Raw genomic sequence first — 20,780 nt, forward strand, 5'->3', positions numbered from 1 at the left:
AGGTACATTTAGTGCATAATAAGTCATCCTCACAAAAAGGTTCTCAGCACTTGAAAACTCTTGATGACTTACTTCAGGAGTTAACTGTCCTCAGGATTAGCAATGTATGCCTAGCTTCTATTCTGAATTTGACTAACTTCAGATTTTTACTGCTAGCTTTTAGACCTATTCCAAATAGGCTGAAGAGCCATTTATTAGGACTTTTTTGTGCTACCTCCTCCCCCATAGCCATTTTCATACACCACAATTAAGCTAGTTCTTCATTTGGCAGGCCTGCAGACGTGCTGCAGGGAAAATTTATTGTGCACAGAGAAGCTGCAATATTTCTCATCTCCAGGATGCAGGCTTCAAAGCTCGACAGCTAAGCTTGCAATGACATGATCACCGAACCTTTCAAGCCTTCATGATTCATTATGGAGATGTATCTTGATTTCAAATGCTTCCCTGGAGGTCATCCTCACTTTGAATGTGAAAGAAGTCTTTCTTGTGTCCTTGTTTCATTTTTAGCAAGGATAAGTTCAAACCAGAGAGTTAAGAATGATCAATGGAAAGGACGGGGTGGACCAACACAAAAGATTATCATAGTTCTTTTCTTAAGAGAAAGGTTTGATTCTTACTGCATTTGACGCTTCCTTATTCCCCACTTGCTCATCCAAGTCTCTCACAGTGTGCTCTGTTCATGGAGGTCCGATCACGAGTTTTACAGAGTCTCCTGTGACCAGAGTCACACAGAACCACAGGGAGATGGTGGGAAGACACCCACCTCACACGTGTGACAGAGAATTAGGCATTCAAGAGAATCCATGACACTTGTTTGAGGAGGTGTGGCTGGCATCACTGGGGTGTCTGACTTACTCTGTCAAAGTTGGTATGTGTCCTGAGCAGGTTGTTGAGTGGGGGTGTCCATGGGGGCATACTAAGAAGTTGATGGGACAATGCAGAACCACCATGGCAGCGTGGGGTCCTGGTGCATAGCTGGGATGACTTTTCATGTCTTTCTTTTGCAGTTCTCAGAAATGGGCTCTCCATAATGCTTTGGTTATGAAGAAAGAAGGACTGCTGAATTGTGGTTTTGCAATGGAGAAGACAGAGGGAGAAACACCAGCACTGTGGCTCCCACCCAGTTGCTTATCTCCCTGCAGACATGTGTCCCAAATCCTCTCTGTGCTGTATTAAAGAAAGGAAAAGCTTAGACATTACGACGTCTGCTTTCTTACATCACCTTTTCCAATTTTGCATCCTATAACCCCCTGGTGAAAAGAGGAACAATGACTTTATATAGCTGCTGCTTGATTCTTTTGCTATTTGCCGGGAACACAGCTGCCTATGGGCCAAACCAACGGGCACAGAAGAAGGGAGACATTATTCTCGGAGGATTGTTCCCCATTCATTTTGGAGTGGCTGCTAAAGACCAGGATCTAAAATCAAGACCAGAATCAGTGGAGTGTATAAGGTAAGCCAAAAAAAGAAAAAATAAAAAGTGTTGGTGGGGGAGTCTTGCCCTTTCTTGGCTACAGGTGACACGCTATACACTGTGTACGTGCGGTCTGTCATCTGATGCTTGCAATGGGAAAGTATGGTGTAAATAATAGAACAAAACAGCTTGTAAAGGCAGGAAGTGTATATGTTAAACAGTATCCTAAATAATACTTGGACAGTGAAAGAGGGTGATCCTTGTATTACCCAAAGCTGCCAAAACATGAATCTCTCTCGCCGTTCACAGTGGACATTTGAATAGTACCTGAAAATAAGCTTTCCTAGCAGAAGGATGAAAAATAACCCATAGTGCCCTTAAGGTCATTTGATTACAGTCATGCATAGCAAAATAGCTTAGAAATCGAATTTTGGGGTTTTTTTTCCAGTCCTGCCTCTCATCTTCTAAGACTTTACAAACTGTTTAGTTGCCTAAACAAATGAATAGGTGAAAGTGAGATAGGTCACTGCTTTTGAAAAATCCCACTGAACGCCTGGATGTCTCTTTAGGACTTTTACAAAGTCCCAGACTTGAACTCCTTATCCAGGCTTTCCTCACCCAAAGTCCTTTTCTTCTGTGTAAACAGTGCATATAGGTTTTGTCTTAAGTCTTTGGCAGTTAACCCTGGAGAGAGAAATGCACATGAAAACAAAGTCGCTTATTATTAAAGCATAGCCATTTTTATGATGACACATGAGAAATTTTTAACCTTGCAACCCCGCACATAATACACATAAAGTATGACAGAAACTGATTGCAACTGGAATGTCATACAAACAAAATATAAGAAATTGATGTGGAATTTTATCATGACCATGCATGGGAAAAGACTTCAGTGTTATAGGACCTCTTCTGTAATCATATGTGAAAAATTGTATACCTGGAATTATTTGGACCTCTCATCCTAGACTGGGGATCTAGTGCAGTTTCGTTGCAGATGGTAATGAAGAATGGCTGACAGCGTTCCTGCTATGCTTACAAATTCCAGGTGCAGTTTTACGCTGAGACACCGAGCAGGACACATCCATCTAGGTTATGAGATCATCCCCAGACGGTCTCATAGCAAGCACACAGAAAGAAGTGTAATCAAGCTGGGTTTCTTTTGGTTTCTTCTGTGCATGCACAAGAAAGTCATGAACTAAATGTATGTGGAATGTCCACTTCATGGAGCAAGAAGCTCTGCCAGATTTTCAGCATTTTTTTCTCTCCCAGATGCGGGATCTTTAAAGTGGAACGCTGAAAAGCGATGGGTGTTTTCAGCTCTGTGGTCTTCTTCACCCGCTCCAGGTGGCAGGCAGGACAGTGCAGATATTTGCAGATATTGATATTTCTGTCAGCACTGGGTCAGCCTTGGTGACTCCCTTGACATGCTCACATTATTAGAACGGATCACAGAAGAATGTTCCCCCACGAGTACTACAAGTGTGTGGTCGCCAAAAGATTTGTTAATGAGGTAGCACTGCCAACAACAAGCAAATCCTGAAAAGCCAGACCAGCCATTGTAAGGACACAATGGGAGATGCTTCTGGGTGGCATTTGATCAGCTAAAAGGCATCCTCCACCTGAAATTTGCCTGGGTAAAACCTGTGTTCCTCTTACCCCTGCACTAAGAAGTTGCAGGTGCAAAAGAGAGGAGTTGACTGAAGAGGTGTTTGTGCCACTTTGCCGTACTCCTTCAAGGAGCTGGATAAACTGTGAGTTGATAGCATAGTGCAAACGGAGAGAGGATCCTTACCGAAAGGCAGAGATCTAGCTGCAGACGTAGTAGCAACTACAATAGGAACAAGGGGATGATTGGACCAGAGATGACTGGAAGCTCCTTCATTGCACATGTCTTTACCAGAAAAAGTCCATTTCCAGGAAAGGTTTAATTCAAAAGAGATTGAGTTGGGAAGACTTTTTGAGACTGGTCATCAGATTTTCTTGATGAAGATAATTAATACCTGGGACAGTTTATGTGCTATGGTGTTTTCCTTGTTATTGGTACATGTTAAATTGAGCGCAGATATTTTTCCTGAAATGATTTTTCTATTTTAAGCGGAATTTAAGTCAGAAAATTCCTCTGACTGGACTTGTACAGAGATCTCACAACACAACCATAGCGGTCCTTTTTGGTTTCGGACTCCGTGATTAGGTAGTAGCTTGGGGCAGGGTTGTGCATGCTGACTCTAAGAGCCCAATACATTCTTCAAGTCACAAGCTAGCGTCTTTCATATCACATTTGAGTTTCCTCAGTTCTGGGCAGGTGGCTAGTCTGGAATGAGTGAACTCTTATTTTCTGGGGAGAAGTTACAAAAAAAAAGATAGGCTCTAGTGTATTTCCAAAGTAAAATCTCCCCAATCTTGTAATGTCAAAAACTTTTATAGGGAGGGAAATCCACTAAAGGATCATAAGCATGGCTGTACCTGGTCAGACCAAAGGTGCTAAATCTGTTCCATACCTTTGAGTGCCTTTCTTGCCTTTCTCTGAGCCTTCCCCAGTGCTGCTGTATCTTTTCAAAGCTGAGGCAAATCAGTTTTATACCCTTTTCAGATGGCTGTGTACAGCTTTTAATCTCTTTATTACATAGGAAAATGTGTTTCATATCACATAAGAAAATTGGACCCAGGTCACTTTAGGAGTATGCGGGCATCCTCTCTCTTTCCTCATACTCCTCTATTAGGCAGCAACAGCAACAAGTCATCAGCCCATACGAAAAGCTCCTTCCTTTGAGACAAGAAAAGATCCAAGGGTCCCACTGAAACCCTGTGGGTAGTTTGCCCCGTCTCTTCCGGAGTTCGGTATTGAACAATTGAAGATAATGCGGCTTTCCTTTCTTTTGAGACCGTTCAACCAGATCTGTGCTGTTTGGACATCTTCCCACCCATTTAGCTGTGTTCAGTGCCATACCTATGCTCCCAAACAGGGCTTCTCAAAACGGGTAGGACAGTTTTCTCTTCACTTTTTCAGTTTTCACGCTCTTCATACTCTTGTGGCACGGCACTTTCCTCCCCAGCTCAGCATATGTACCAGCCTGAACCTACTGTGCATACCTGGCACATGATTATTTGGAAAACTATATACATGACGCAGCAGCAAAAGGAAAAGGGAGCAGTAACGATCTGTTTTCCGTTCTTTTTGTGCTGATTCTACTGAAAAATCATCGTCATGCTTTAGGCACTGAGTTGTAGAGTCCAAAGTGAAAAGTTACTCATGATTTTGCCACGCCAAATGTCAGACGGGAGTACGGAAAGTGAGAGCAATTTCGTTTCCTGCCGTTCAGAAATACTTATGTGGCTTGTTGTTTAAGCAACCGAGTATCCCGCATTTGATATAAATACACCTGCTGTCTTTGTATGCCTCAGGTGCTGTTGCAGCAACTTCCCTTATGACATTTGCTGACGACTATCTGATGTGTGCCGTGGGGGCAGAGGCTGAGCACAGCACAAGCAGTCCCTGACCCCCATTCCCTCTCAGCACCCACTGAGGTCTGTTCATACCCTGATTTCTCCGTCCCTTCTTGATTTCAGGTAGATTAGGAGTAGTGATGGTAGTGGTATCGTTAGTATAATTGCTAGCATTATTGCACGGATGGGCGGTACCCATGGATTCCTCTTACTGTAATGAACTGTTTGTGGTGAGGATGTATCTTTACTGAGGTTGCCAATATGGTGTCACTAGGTCATCGTTTTTAAGGCGTATTCTCTGTATTCTGATCAGCAATCTAGCCAAGGTCCCACACTGTGACATGTAGCTTTCAGGCTGTGAAACTGCGGTGAGACGTCGTCCTCATGTCATAGTGCAGGACTTCCAGAGCCTGGCTCTGGGACGCTTTAGCTGACTGAGTCTGTGCATCTGCCTGAGAGAACAGAGAATTTTAATTCTGCCCCATGTGGATGTATCTGCTAATCCCACTGCAGAACCGAATGCACAACATGATATTTAGAACTTCCTCCCTGAGAGCAAACTATTTTCTTTTCCTCTTTCTCTTCCACCTGCCTTCTGAATTTTAATTTTTTATTTTTTAAAATTTTCTTCGGTCTGCATAATCCCCCTGACCCATAGCCCTAACTTCTGAGGGTAGTAAGCAGCACGTTATACCTACTGACTACAGGAATCCAACGAACGACTGAAGGTTTCCCCTTTGCATAGCTTAGTAATAGCAGTGGTAGTAGCAGCAATAACATGTAATTAATGTACTGGAAATCTAGAGCGGACAGAGAAATTAGTATGTGCATACAACTGCTAGAGAAAGAGGAGTACCGGCGTGAGCCGAGAGGCGTATGCAGGCTTTGCCACCACTCCTGAATAAAAGTACCTGTCGGATACGGGAGGGTAAATGAAAGCTCTATTTACAGCTTTCACATTACTTTCTCCTTCTTTTCCTTCACATTCTATTGCTTTTAGTTTAGTGCCTTGCAAGTTTTGATAAATGAAGGTCATGAATTCACATGAGGCTGTGAATTATTCCTTTATGGAGACCAACAGGGATCGGGACTAATTTCCCTGCGGGATCCAGACAGTATGAGCTGTTCAAACCAAACCAGACAAGCAAACAAGCAAACAAACAGGGGATGGAGCTAAAACTAGGCAGTGAGCTTACGTCCCTTAATTTACATACCCTTGCTTTGTAACACTGAGGCATTTAAGCCATCCTGAGCACCCCTTGACAGACACATTTATACCAACTAGAAAGAGACCTGCAGGAATCGGCGAGATCTTGCGCGTTTACGATCCATCGAACTGGGCGGCTACAAAGATAATCTGTCCCTTGCAGATGTGACAACTAAAATGAGGATTTGTGGAGGAATTGTTTCTGATTTCTCTTCCCCTGTTTGTGCTCCTGCTTGGGAGTGGAAAGATCAGTGGGTTGTGTACTCTGACAGGTAGGAGAACAGGCTTCAGAGGAGAAACATTTAAAGAACTGAGTGTAAATAAAAATTCCTATCTACACCTTCGGGCACTTGAAATATTTACATTAAACTCTCATTTAGAGCTTAATGACCACTTTTCATAGCACCACATCTCAGAAATGTTAAAAGAGAAGACTACGCCAACGTACCTGTAAAGTAATATGGCAGAAAATAAGTTTTGGAGGCTGCTTATTTTCCACCAAGAAAATATCAGTGGCTCTTTAAAGCTTCTGGAAATCTAATGACAAGTTTGCTTCTGTTAGCAAATCCTTTGCAGTTTCTTCATGGAAATTACCAGTCAAATTTCTGCATGGTTGACAGAACATTACAGTGACTAGTCATGTTGGTCACAGCAGCAGCGTAGCACAGGAGGTCAGCTGGATCGGTGTAACCTGCCGCCAGGTTCGAAGGCTGCTCTTACCCATCACTCCGGTACACAGCAAGCCAAGAGGAACCTACCTGCAGCCCTTGCTGGGCTCTTACAGTACAACAGGAGAGAATTTATCCACACAATTTCCATTCACCGGGATTGAAGGAATCATGAAATCTCACAGAATCATAGAATTGTTGAGGTTGGAAAAGACCTTTAAGATCATCGAGTCCAACCGTTAGCCTAACACTGCCTAGTCTACCACTAAGCCATGTCCCTAAGTGCCACATCCACACGTCTTTTAAATATCTCCAGGGATTAGACCAGTTTGGTGGCACTGCCTTCATCAGACCACATCCGTGTTACAGTACTGATACAACACAGTATTAGTTAGCAAAACGAGACCTCATCTGAAGCTCTGTCAGGTATCAGAGAAGACAGAGCAAGGTGTGTTTGCATCCATCCCATCTGATCCTCTTCTGATCTGGTGATGTTGCTATCAGCAGAGGTGGAACTGAAGAGAACTGCAGGTCTCCTGCCCAGGCTAGTTTGAGGTAAATTATCAAAAGCATTTCAAAGACATTTTGGAGTCTAGCTCCCAGAAAACACCCCCTGCCCTCCTTTCCCCTCCAAAATAAAACCAATCCAAACTCAAGTACCTGAAGTACAGGCCTTATGCTGTAAATAAACATTCATCAGGAGCATATGTCAGAAAGGAAAATAAAAGCAATTGTGCGTCATGGGCCTTAGTCTGCACCTACTGAACGAAATAGCAAACATGTTCTCTGAAGTCAAGGGAAAGACAGTCCAGTTCTCACTGCTTTTGAAGATACCACCTTGCTGCATTTAAAAAAAAATTAAGCCAAATCGCTGTCAAGCAGGCAAAATAACTCCCTGTCATACTCCACCTGAACAGTTTAACGTGAGCAGGCTTAAACTTACTTTTGCACACACTCGAATGCGTGAAGCTTTTCACAGTGGTATAGTGGTACCTTTGAACTTCCCAGCTTCTCAGCAGTCTTCCCTTTAAATACAGAAAATGCTTTCAGATTTTTCTCTTTTACATGAGGAGCCTGAATATAGTTCCTTGCTTCAAATCCTATTTCCATTTTAACTAAAAATATCTGTAAACTCATTTAGCTTTGTAAAAAGAAGTGTCACAAAACCCTTCCTTGCTGCCATTCATCCCAGCGAGCGTTACTGACCACGAGAGACAGCGCGGTGTGCCCAGCACATCTTTTCTTCTGTACCCAACACTCACTGCCTCTTTCACTCCGAGACTTGTCCTTTTATTTCAGAGCTCCCCCGTTGCATCTCGCTCCTTCATGGTTTGCAACTAGAGCAAAAAATATTCTAAATGACCAAATCACTTCTAACTGTAACACACAGTCACGTGTTCTAAAGGGTGTCCATTTTCTTAAGGGTGATCTTAAAATGGCTAGCTGTCCCTTTGCTCATAAATTATAACTAAGGATTTTTATTGACCTCAAACTTTTTGACTTGAAGAGATTTGTACGGAAACGATACTGTCTGGTCTTTGAGCTACAACCTCAGAGCAGAACCTCATTTGGAAGTTGGCCAAAGATGTCTAGAGCAGGTGAAATGAAGTTGAATAAATGAAGTTTTTAAGACTTAAAGATAAACCTTAGATGTGATATCTTTAGAACTTCTGATCCCAGATAAATCAGATAAAACTCCTAGAATGGAAGTAATGTGGCTATGTTCATTCAGCTTTAAAGAAGTCAGACATAGCTAACATCAACTTTGGAAGCAATTAATTCAATCCAGCAATTAAAAAATATTCAGGTCATGTATCTCAGGGATTGGAAGTTCGTGATTTCATGAAGCTTATCTTTAGAAATCTTCACCTTGGTGATGCAAACATGTCTCAAAGCATTTCAAAATGGCAGTCATGTGAAACCTAAAGTTTACCATTTCCTACAGAATCTCTTCTTGGGCAGGCTATTTCCCCAGGCTCTTCCAGATCTGGGGCCCATCAGTTTTCCCAGTGGATCTCAAGCGTTAACAGCTTCGACACTTTCCTGTTTCCAGCTGCAACTCAACACAAAACTGCAAACTAAGGGCTATCCTGACCTATAGTGCATTAAAGGAAGGGCAGGTTTCAGTTCATGAAAGGTTCTGCCATTCCAGCTGAATTACCCTAAAACCTGGCAGCTTCACAGCCACACAACCAGTTGCTTTTGCAGATTTACAGGAGAAAACGCAGTAGGTAAAAATTGAGAATAACACATATCAAAGCGACTTTCTTCCTGCTGCTTTCCTCGAAGAAGCTTCTCTCTTTTTTTTGGATAAGTAGTCACGCTGCATCAGCTGCCTTCACTGCCAGCCCATGCGATGCTCTAAAGAGGGACTCCCGGGTCCTGCAGCACTCTCTTGCCACCCCTCCCCAGCTGCGGGTTAGCTCCACACACAGTTAAGAGCCAGAAAACTCAGCTGCTTCATTAGAGAGCAGAGGAGGCTTCGAAAAACAGAATTTCAATTTCACAGGCCAGCTCTGACGGCATCTTCTGAGCTTGTGTCTAAAGCAAATGTATGAGAGCACTGTAATAAAGAGAAAAGTTATTCCTTTAATGAAAACACTGAAGTATCTAGTTAACAAGTTAGGAAGCTAGGATTTACATTTATAGTGTGTCTCTGGTATGAACAGGTTGACTGTGCCCTCTCTCACAGTGTGAAGTGTGTGATGTGAGGCCAGATTTCCCTGAGCAGAGCTACCGGGTGCCTTTGCATCCAGGGGCACGCCAGTGCTGTGTCTCAGCTCGCTCTGCCTGCATACGGCCACGGGGAGCTGACGCCGAGTATCCCGGAGCCCAAGTCCCTGGCAGCATCGCGCTCAGCACAGGCTTTGCAGACACTGCCATCTGCATTCAGAAACATGTCAGAGGAGTCTGGAAGGAAAGCTGGTAGGTGTAGCTTTCTGTCAGAGCGTTTGCTCAGCAATCACAAGATCCAGGTTTAGGGTGCTGAGCAGAAGGGACAGGCCAGAGCCAACACCCCAGGCATGCTCTCTTTCAACCGTCCCAGGCTTTAGAGGACTTAGAAAAGTTCACCTCATCCTCACGACCGCTGAAGTGAGCTCCCAAACTGAAGAGCTGAAAACCAGAACAAAACCTTGTAGCATATGCACGCCTCTTCTGTAACCACCGAGCACAAAAGCAAAGCTTTCCAAATTTAGTAGGATGCAAGAAATCGCATCAGTTGCTTTTGCCTTTTGTATCTGGAATTCTTCACTCTGTCTTTGTCTCAGTCCTGGTCTCCTCTGTTTCCCATCTTCTCACTCTATTTTATTTTTATTTTTGCTCCCCCAGGTATAATTTCCGAGGCTTCCGCTGGCTCCAGGCTATGATCTTTGCCATAGAAGAAATAAACAGTAGCCCAACTCTCCTTCCCAACATGACCCTAGGATACAGGATATTTGACACTTGCAATACAGTCTCTAAAGCCCTCGAGGCCACACTGAGTTTCGTGGCCCAGAACAAGATAGACTCCCTGAACCTGGACGAATTCTGCAACTGCTCAGAACATATCCCTTCCACCATTGCAGTCGTGGGGGCAACCGGCTCTGGCATCTCTACCGCCGTGGCCAATCTGCTGGGACTCTTTTACATACCTCAGGTATGCTTTCACTTCTCTTGTCAAGGTACAGCTGGAGGTATTGCTGTTTGGAGGGGATCTTTAAGTACATTATAGAACCAGGACACTGCTGCCTTACGTGCTCCACCTCTGTTTCAGACAACGGAAGGTGTAGAAAGGCAGTGGCCCTAGCTGTACGAATACATCCTTGGAGGGCTGAGGGGCAACACAGCGATGAGAAGCACTGGCTTTTAAAGGGGGACAACAGTTTACATGAAAGCAAGCTGCCTACTTCCCTCCAAACTTATTATGTCAAATCAAACCAAGTATTTTTTTTAGTCAGCGATACAAGTCTTCAGGCTCACATTTGCCAGAAATGTATTTGGGCCAATACAGGTATGTGCAGTGGCTGTGCCAGCTTCTCCATCCTGCTCTCTGCCAACGTGTCGTAACTGCACACCGGAACGTCTCAAGGGGAGTTCTGCCTTCATGGCTTGTTTAATCTTTGCCATTTCCAATAGAACCTCAAGGAGAGAAACAATACAAAATGTTGGGGGGTTCTTAGGGTAGAAATATGTCTTGCTAGCAATTTGCAATCCCCAAACACAAAGGTTACCAAGCAGCCAGTAACAACATTCAGCCAACAGCAAATTAGTCTAGGAGGACTAGAGTCCTCTAGAGTGGTTTAGTCTGTGAACATGGGTAATTTAGGTCAGTCATTGGCATTTGCCAGCCTTGACAAGTTAGTTGTGATGTTACTTCACCATGGTCGATGTCTAGTCATGCCCAACTCCCACAGAGCCCACTTAAGGCAGAGCTCAGTCACTGCCAGCTAATCTTAGGTTTCTCAGCATCTCTGATCATTCAAGCCCAGCGAGGTGGTAGATGCCCCATCCCTGAAACATTCCAGGTCAGGTTGGACGGGGGTCTGAGCAACCTTATCTAGTTGAAGATGTCCCTGCTTATAACCAGGGAGGGTTGGACTAGATAACCTTTAAAGGTCCCTTCCAGCCCAAACTGTTCTATGATTCTATGAAGTAGGTGATCCGTGAAGTTGTTGCTTCTGCTGATCAGGTGCTGCGAATGTTTCTTCTGGGCTGATCTGCCTTTCTTTTGCCTTAGGGCCTCCAAAACAGGGTTTGTGAGAGCGTGTGGGTATGCTATTCCTTGTCCTGTGGACATCCGTGTGGTGGTGGTGTTGTGCCAGCTCCTGTGTCGCAGCATCCTTCTTGCTATCTGCTGACTCTACTGGGGCCAGTGCCGGCATCCACAGTCCCATCCCTTTGTTTAACAAACTTGCTGCCCTGCACAGACCCTAAGCAAAGTATGAGGCTGCCATATTATAGCTTAATGTTCACAGAATCACAGAATCACTAAGGTTGGAAAAGACCTGTAAGATCATCAAGTCCAACCATTAACTAACACGACCATGCCCACTAAACCATGTCCCACAATGCCACGTCTACACGTTCCTTGAACACCTCCAGTGATGGTGAATCCACCACTTCCCTGCGCTCTTGATTTTCCCCTGTTGCTCTTGATTTTAGATTTCCACACTGAAGAAAACTTCGGAAGAAGTGCTTGGCCTTATTATGTGTTGCCTTCTGTAGCCTAACAGTTCCAATTCCTCTTCTAAAATGAATACAGGTGCCAGTGCTCACAGGGGTCCTTGTAACAAAATTGTGTCACACCGCACTCTCAGTCTGTCCTGAGAGGATATATCTTTATTTCAGCCAGGGCTCCAATGCCCATCTGCACCACAAATGAAGAAGGAAGGATTCTTGTCTGCCTGGTGCACAGTAATATATCTTGTCTATTTAACGTTATCAGTCTGGCTCTCTCACAGGAGTCTGAAAAACTGGACATTCGCCCTCTGAGCAGGGCAAGAATGGTTTAGGTTAAGACCAATATGTGCTGCCTAGGTATTGCCCAGAGTAGCATTGGAAGGTGGCCTGTAATAAACACCATGATGGCATTTTAAGGCATACTGTTAATTTACACATCACATTACCGGGTGAACAAGGGCAGCTGAGAAGGGTTAGTGGGTTCGACTGAACATAAGAGATGTTTGCAGTTCTCAGAATGTCCCTTTGAACAGGGAATGGTGTTTGTGCTACGAGGCAGTAGTCATATCTAGAGGTTGCTGAAATGGGTAGATGTCAGGAGGTTCAGTTCTGAAACGAAACCTCAGCCAGGTGGTTGAAGTATGACAACCGAAAGCAGGCTTTTAAACTGGGAGTTGTTTGGCAGCATTAGAATACGCGTTATCGCTGCCATTTATAGCAAGGCCATTAGCAAATCCATGCTTAATAGACCCTGCATTTCAGTACAAGTTGGAGGTATATTTTACAATTAATGTAAGGCTCATTACTCATTCCGTTGACACAGAGACTGAAAATGTTATGACTCCAGTTCTGTTTCTCAGTATCTCATCTCAGCGTACCCATAGAGCACATGTGGGAGTGGGGTACCTTGCCTGTGCCCCCTGGCACTAGGTTTTTAGGAGATGAGAGTAGCACTGGGCAGGAGCCTGTCCAGGGGAGAGTACAGCTCTGTGAAAGGAGGATTTGCTCCTCTGGCCCTTGAAACTGCCCTAGGAGACCTCTTTTTCTTTCTTCTCGCAGAAACATTAAATGCCAGGGTTTAAGGAGGAGTTAAGGTTTTCTGTAAATTTCCACTTTGTACAAAATGAGCTCTTTATAGAAGACTTTTTCGAACTGAGAGTCAGTCCTAAAGAGTTCAGATACCAATCTCAAAATGCAAAGATAAGTGAGTTTTAAAAGTTCTCCAGATCTTTAAACTATTCTCTTCTGGGTTTTATGGTTTTCTTCCTACTTGTAGAAAATTCAAATTGTATCTTAAGAGCTTATGGCACTTGTTCTGATTAGGAAGAAAAAATACATTTCTTGATACCTTTAGAAAAGGAAATAAAATCCCATTTTAACTGTAAAACATGGTGGCTCATGGAGCGTGGAATGCCTACTGGCTTCTTTGCAGATTCTGGCCAGCAATCAGAAATACTGCTAAGGTAGGGATGAGCAGCATTACCTTAACACTCCACAGGGTCAAGGCAACTGGTATACATCACATTCTTCTTACTTCAACTGGCAGGGATTGTATATAACACGCATAGGGTGCCTGACGGAGCCTGTTTAAGGGTGGGGACAGAGGCGAGAGGCAAGGAGAGACAGACAGTGCTCTTCAGAGTAGGTCCGGTATGGCAGTACCAGCCTGCTGTCTCATGTCTGGTTCAGGACAGAGGAACCCTGCATTTTGTCTGAATTATGTGCGTTGCCCTCGTTTATCTAAAAGATCCATTCTTCTTGTTTCTGGATTTGGCAAGAGGTGCAGCGAGGTGCGTGTAGGCCACCCACAGCTCACCTCTTCGCCATTCCTCCAAGCTAGCGTCAGCCTTTCTCTCCCTCAGATCTTTGACCTTACAGGCAGACACAAGCTTGTTGCAGTCTCTTGGGTCCGAGCAGCTGCTCCTGTATGTGTGCCTCTGTAAGACAGTCAGAGCTGCAAGAACATACAGACACTCAGAGTGGATCATGTGCAACCACAGGCTATGAGTACGTGGCTGCCACTGTGGTGCTCAGCAATCTCTCCATCCCGTCCGAGGTTACACAGGTTGACAGTGACGCTAAATAGATGTAGGCAATTTATTCCCAGGCAGTTCACTTCATGGTGTGTTTTGCTTGTTCACTATGCTCTCGCAGGTCAGCTATGCCTCATCCAGTCGTCTCTTGAGCAATAAGAACCAGTTCAAGTCCTTCCTCCGCACAATCCCCAATGACGAGCATCAGGCCACAGCGATGGCAGACATCATCGAGTACTTTCGCTGGAACTGGGTGGGAACAATTGCAGCCGATGATGACTATGGCCGGCCAGGGATTGAAAAGTTTCGGGAGGAGGCGGAGGAAAGAGACATCTGCATTGATTTTAGCGAGCTCATCTCCCAGTACTCGGACGAAGAGGAGATCCAGCAAGTGGTGGAGGTCATCCAGAACTCCACGGCAAGGGTGATCGTTGTTTTCTCCAGTGGCCCAGACCTGGAGCCCCTCATCAAAGAGATCGTCAGGCGAAATATCACTGGCAAGATCTGGCTGGCGAGCGAAGCCTGGGCCAGCTCTTCCCTGATAGCCATGCCAGAGTTCTTCCGTGTCATCGGCAGCACCATTGGGTTTGCACTGAAGGCAGGACAGATCCCAGGCTTTCGTGAGTTCCTGCAGAAGGTGCATCCCAAGAAGTCCACCAACAATGGCTTTGCCAAGGAGTTTTGGGAGGAGACGTTTAACTGCTATCTCCCCGATGGGTCCAAAAATTCTCCAGCTTCAACTTCCTTCCACAAGGGCCATGAAGAGGGACTGGGAGCTGGAAATGGAACGGCTGCCTTCCGACCTCCGTGCACAGGGGATGAGAACATCACCAGTGTGGAGACACCGTACATGGACTACACGCACTTGCGGATATCCTATAATGTGTATTTGGCGGTATATTCTATTGCCCACGCCTTGCAGGATATATATACCTGTACCCCTGGGAAAGGACTCTTCACTAACGGATCCTGTGCAGACATTAAGAAGGTTGAGGCATGGCAGGTAAGTCCGTCATTTGCGTGCCTGTGCAATACACTTGCAGAAAAAAGACAAGCTGTCCCAGAGCTTTTAGGGGGCCTTTCATAATCCTGGGTCTCAGACACAGCATGAGGCTCCTGCAACGTAGCATATCACTGCTTAGGTGCACGCTCCCACCCCACAGGGAACGTAAGGTAAGTTGTGTTAAGTTTGCCTGCAGTGAAAGGGGCTTAAACTAAATTACATTTTCTTGCATTTGCTACGGGCCAAAAGTGCACACACAGACAATTACCACAGCCTGGCTGACGCAAGGTAACTTGATCATATATCGAGCCCTTACATAAACAAGAGGGCCTGGAGAGAGCACATGAACAAGGAAAACAGTTTTTAGAGTTCATTTTCTTTGGCAAGCTCTACGTCTTTTGCAATCCCACAGCAATTTTCCATACAGGCCGTATTTTTTTTCCACAGTTTTAAGCTTATATAGGATCAAACTAAAGCAGGTTGAGTAATGAAGGAAAATAATGTGTGGATGTTGGGCAAATAATAGATAGCTGCTTTGATTTGGCAGTGATATTTGTGAACTGAAAAAATGATACTAACGACTTGAGTCACATTTACCCATTCATTCAAGGCGTTCTGCCCAGCGGCGTACAGATGGTATTCTGGCATTTTGTCTTCTGGTCTTTTATGAATACTCTATACCTTACCATATGTTTGATTGTGCTATCCGATGTGATATTCAGGTTGTGTTTTTAATATCTGCTGCATTCTTAAATAGCGTAATTAGCTTGTAAGGCTATCAAATGAAGATATGCCAAATATGTAGCAAACTCTGTTTGCCCCATTCTGGTCATCACAGAAAACTTGGGCCCAAACATGCCTGAAATCAGAGCAAAACAGTTAGTATACACTCAGACCAAAATAAAAGCTACATTTAAGCTAATGCTGTATAAAAATTAAGCAAGTAGTACTCATCGTTCATGGCTGAACCCTAATATTAGAGCTATCACGGATGAATGTAAGGAGGATCACATCCCCGTTTGCATGTGTAATTTCCTCTATTCAGGATAGTCTAAGCAAAATAAAGGCTATCCCTGCCACAAACTTTGCAGATGTTGGGTCAGCATTCACATATGGGAACTGCGGTTTGGTTCCACTCTACTCTCAGTCAACTCAAAAACATCACTCAGAATGAAGTAGAAGGCTTTGTCTTGGCATTTATGGGAGACCTGCATTGCTCTAGGTACATGATTTGGGTTTACAGAGACCGCTTTACTCAGAGTTGATGAGTGCAGGGTTTGACCCTGGTTTAGGGGAATCCTGTGATTGCTGGCTCTGAGGTTTCTGTCTTTCGAAGCTATTCTGCTTTTCAGGAGCATACTGGCAGAATTGGGCAAGTCACAGACAGATTTAGCTTTCATTGTGTCAGTAAAAATGATCCAGAATAAATATATATTTTAATTCATTCCCTTATGCCTTGTCCACTTGGAAAGTAAAGCAGGATATTCATACCATAGCTAAGTAAAATAATGTGGTGTTTGTTGAGGATTCCACAGTCGGGAAGAATGTCCTCTCATTTCTGTGTTGTCTGGTGCTCAAGGATGGCTGTATCAAAATGTAAAGCATCCTGCTGATCTAGGCTTTTGGGTATGCGTACTTGCCTTAAAGGAGGGAATCAGCATCAAGAAATAGTATGTGGGGGATAACAGGACTGGGTAGGAATATTGGGTGCTACAAAGGAACAGGCTATGTTTGAAATTACCACCATTATGTGGTGTTGGCTGTCAAGCATATTTGATATTTGTGCATTTTTTTCACTTCATTTAAAAACCAAACACACGAATAGCAGGTAAATGCCAAATTTGTGTGCACACCTACTTCATATCAGGCATTGCGGCTCATTACCCTTGGGAAGCTTTCCTCAGCCCCAGGGGTAATAAGTTCACCTCACCAACGTCCATCCTCCAGCATCTCCAGAGAGCGGTTTTCTGACAACCAGGCAGAAGAAAACCTTTCTACTAAAATCAATCTCATTTGCAGCAGTACTTCTGCCGGTGGTTGGTGCCTGCTCCCTCATCTCACTGTCGGCTCAAGGGTTTCTTGATAGGAAGCAACCCGAGAGAGCGAGGATGATGTTCAGAAGGCTCCACACCCGAGGCTGGAGGCAGCAGCTGCTGATAGCGTCTGCAATCACTGCCCACGCGCTGTGTGGGACAGATAAGGCGAACACAGTGCACTCCCAGCTCCATTAGCCCCAGCTCCTGTCCTGAGAAGCCCTTGCCAGTGGGGCTGGTGGCTGGGGTGGATAAATGGCGTGTTCCACAGTTTAATTATGTACTGTTTAATTTTGTTGCCTTTCAATGGCGTTATCCATTAACACATATCATTGTCTGCTAATTGTTAGTTTTATGTACTCAGAATATAAACCTTTTTGGAGGAACTCATTTATGTAATTTGTGGAGGGTGCTTGTGCAGGTCTGTATATAAAAAGAACATTTTTACCTCAGTGGTCAGTTCGTTTGAACCGGACGGCAGGAAGCCTACCACAGAATTACTGTGAGTTGGTTAAATTGGGCACCATTCCCCTATCAAGAATTTAGCATCTACTATTTAAGAAAGCTCTGAGTATGTTTCAGCATGGGGACCACGGGATTTTTCTGTGTCTCCCAAGCTGAAATATCAAATACTAACAACTTTCTTCTCTACTTATTTATAGCTACTTGTTTAAGAAGCCACTTACTCGTTTTTTCCACCTGAGTTGGTGGTCCGTGACAGACCCTGTCCCTAAACCCAGTCTTGTGTCCTTTCGTTGCACCAACAACCAGTCAGCCCGAGCTCGCAGGCTGCCACAGCGCGTGCGGAGACGTGGCCACAGCCAGAGCTGGTAAGCAGGCAGGGCAGCTTCCAGGCAAGAGCTGTGCCACTCACTCCACAGAATCACAGAATCATTAAGGTTGGAAAAGACCTGTAAGATCATCAAGTCCAACCACCAACCCAACCCCACCATGCCCACTAAACCATGTCCCGCAGCGCCACGTCTACACGTTCCTTGAACACCTCCAGGGATGGTGACTCCACCACCTCCCTGGGCAGCCCGTTCCACTCCACGCGTGGAGCTGCCCGGGGTGTTCAGAGTCCTCGAACTGAAAATGGGAAAACTTGCACGTCGGTACTCTACAGAAAATTACAGACTTTAATAAGATGTCTATGCTGCCCTTATTCTGAGCAATGCATGTGCCTGCAGCTGTCATATTTTAAGAACCTACCCTGCTGCAAGCCAGATAATCCAGGCGCACACCTTTGCAAGATGCCTGCAAAGAACAGATAGTTTTCTCTGCACGTGCCGTTGTGTCCTGCACAATAGTGAAGATCAGATTAACTACTTCTTTTTGCAGTGTTTTGTTCAGGTAGCAAAAAGGTGCAGGGCAATCCAGAACAAAATACATAAGCAATTTCTGTCACATTTGGAGAAGGCAAAATTTTACAGAAAGCACTAAGGATTAAAGTGCATGACTGCAAATAGTACAACAGAAAGAATCCTATTAAGGCACTCCGTCACCTCTGATTAGCAGATGCCCGTTCTCTTTCGCTGGTGGGCCATGATATTTTTAGGAGACTGTAGTGAGTAGGGCTAATTCTGTGTGTTGCTCTGGTTCATGGACTGGCCTCCCCCAAATACAGGCTGTCCTGTAAACTATAGAATAGCAATGGGAAGGTATGGCAAGAGGTGGGACATGAGCTCAGGACTCCTGTACTGATGCTGCCTCTTTGTCAAAATTCCCTGCATCTTTGGCCTGTTTCTCCGTAACAGCTCAAACAGTCTGCTTTTGAAGCCCTTTTTTCTTAGTATCTTCCTTGATAAGATTTCCCTGGTCCCTCAAGTTCCTTCATTTTCTTGGTCTCTGCTCACGTGGCTATTCCCATGGTCACTTCTAAAAGCAAGTCCATCTGTTCTTTTTTCAGTTCCCCTCTGAGCAAAGATTTATAACCCCTTGGGGCATTTACAGGAGCCTCTCTGGTCTCTCTCTCATATCAAACACTGGGTGGTCCTGCAAAAAAAATAAGGAAAACCAGTAAGGGATCCTAATCTGTCCTTCAGAGCAAATATTTATTACTTTATATTCTTTCTGTGTGAGAAGAGGAAAACCCTGTCTTCTCCTCATAGTTCACTCCATGTTTCTGCCCATTCATTTGGCTTCTTGATGATTGCCAACAAGCAGCTGTTGGGTCTCTCATTCTGTCTCACAGTAAAAGCATTGCGATTAAATGGGGAAGATAGGTGCCCATGGATTTGAGAAGGCAAAGGCGTGCAGTCAACAGGGTCACGGAGCAGAGCATCCATAGGTGGACTCCCAGACAGTTTTCAGGTTGTGGTTACACTGGAGGCTGTGAACTTGGGCAGGTTCACAAGTGAAAAATGAGATAGCTCTTCTAGGCATCAAGGCAAAGCGTGCTGCACAGGCTGCAAAATGTGCTGTCCTAAAGATTAGCAGGTTAAAGACATCTATGCCTAGATATCTGATTGACCTCAGACTTAGCGAAAAGCTGCCATATGCCGTTCCGCAAAATAAAAGCAAATACAAATTGGCTTCACCTAGCAAGACCTGAAGTCTTTTATCACACCTGTGCACCTCCCAGCCAACAATTCCTTCCTCTGTGCTGGTGATACGCATTATGAAGAGGTGAAAATGGATTGCTGCCTTCTCCAACTTCACATTTAGGTATGTCTGGCTGGCTGGAAATTGATTCTGCAAGGCTTTAAAGAACTGAATGATGCCTTAGATGACATACATCTCTGCAGATCTTTGAGCCTAAGGGCTTATCTAATCAATTTTGTGTCTGTTGAACTATATAGGCCCGTTTGAACAATTAAAATGGTGTGTGGAAAACAGCTGCTTTGTGGTATAGAGAATGAAAGAGTATCAGAACAGGTATTAACTGAGGCTGGTGTGAAAATTAGTCATTCGGGAAAAACTGCAATGAAGACAGAGGAAGGTGTTGAATATCGGGCAACTGCAAAACTTCACCTAGTCTGCATTACAAATGCACTGGAGATACATTTGTTATGAACAGAAAGCAAGCATTTCACCAGTGTGCCTTCGTTGTGGGAGACCAAATTGAGAGGCAGACAGTTCAAGCCTCACACAGGAATGTGTGGGTCAATAGAGCAAACACAGCTATTGCCCCACAAAGGCAATAACAGATGATTGCTTATTCATCAGTTTGGAGATAACATCTTGCCGTCAGCTGAGAACATCGCTTGCGAGCTTTTCAACTAAGCAGACAATAAATGGAGTATTATTTAGATGTCTCTGCAACTAAAAGGAGAAGGACTTAACTGGACCTGACTAAAGGGGGGGTCAGGCCTGTAACATCACCGCTAGAAAATGCACAGGGAAACCATCTCCCCGACAGGGTTGCTAGAAGAAGGGTGAATGAACTGCATGCAGCAAATACACAACCTCTATGTCGTGACGTAAGGACTTGTGGTTATTAATTACTTGGTAGAGAACGGCTGAGAGTCTTCTGAATCAGGGTAGTACACACTGCCTGATGACAAAAACCGCAGTATTCCTGCCCATCCCCAAGCGTGTTGAATTTTTCATAAAAGTAATTTTTAATGTAGTCACTTATATGCTGCATTGCAACAAAAGCTGTATTTGAAAAGCAGTGTTTTCTAATATTTATGAAGCTCATTTGTACCTTTGTCACTTGGGGAAAAGAAGTCAGTTTTTCAGCCTATACTGGAGCTGGGAATTTTGGGGAAGGCTCCATGAGGTGCTTATATAATGTCTCTGTAGCTACTTCAGATAATAATTATCCCCTGAATTACCAAGACATCAGTATCTTTTACTAAGACACAGCATGT

General features: G+C 44.4%; 1 protein-coding gene across 2 annotated transcripts in view; it reads left to right on the plus strand.

The window, feature by feature from the left end:
* Positions 1-1,268: 1,268 nt before the first annotated feature.
* CASR (calcium sensing receptor) overlaps positions 1,269-20,780 on the plus strand; it is a 41,330-nt gene continuing 21,818 nt past the window's right edge. For both annotated transcript variants that reach the window (XM_059822592.1, XM_059822601.1), the window contains exons 1-3: positions 1,269-1,453; positions 10,067-10,373; positions 14,051-14,932. In XM_059822592.1, the coding sequence (XP_059678575.1) occupies positions 1,269-1,453; positions 10,067-10,373; positions 14,051-14,932 (1,374 nt within the window). The remainder of the gene's footprint in view (positions 1,454-10,066; positions 10,374-14,050; positions 14,933-20,780) is intronic.

Source organism: Gavia stellata, chromosome 1 (genome assembly GCF_030936135.1).
Source record: "Gavia stellata isolate bGavSte3 chromosome 1, bGavSte3.hap2, whole genome shotgun sequence".
NCBI classification, from domain to species: domain Eukaryota; kingdom Metazoa; phylum Chordata; class Aves; order Gaviiformes; family Gaviidae; genus Gavia; species Gavia stellata.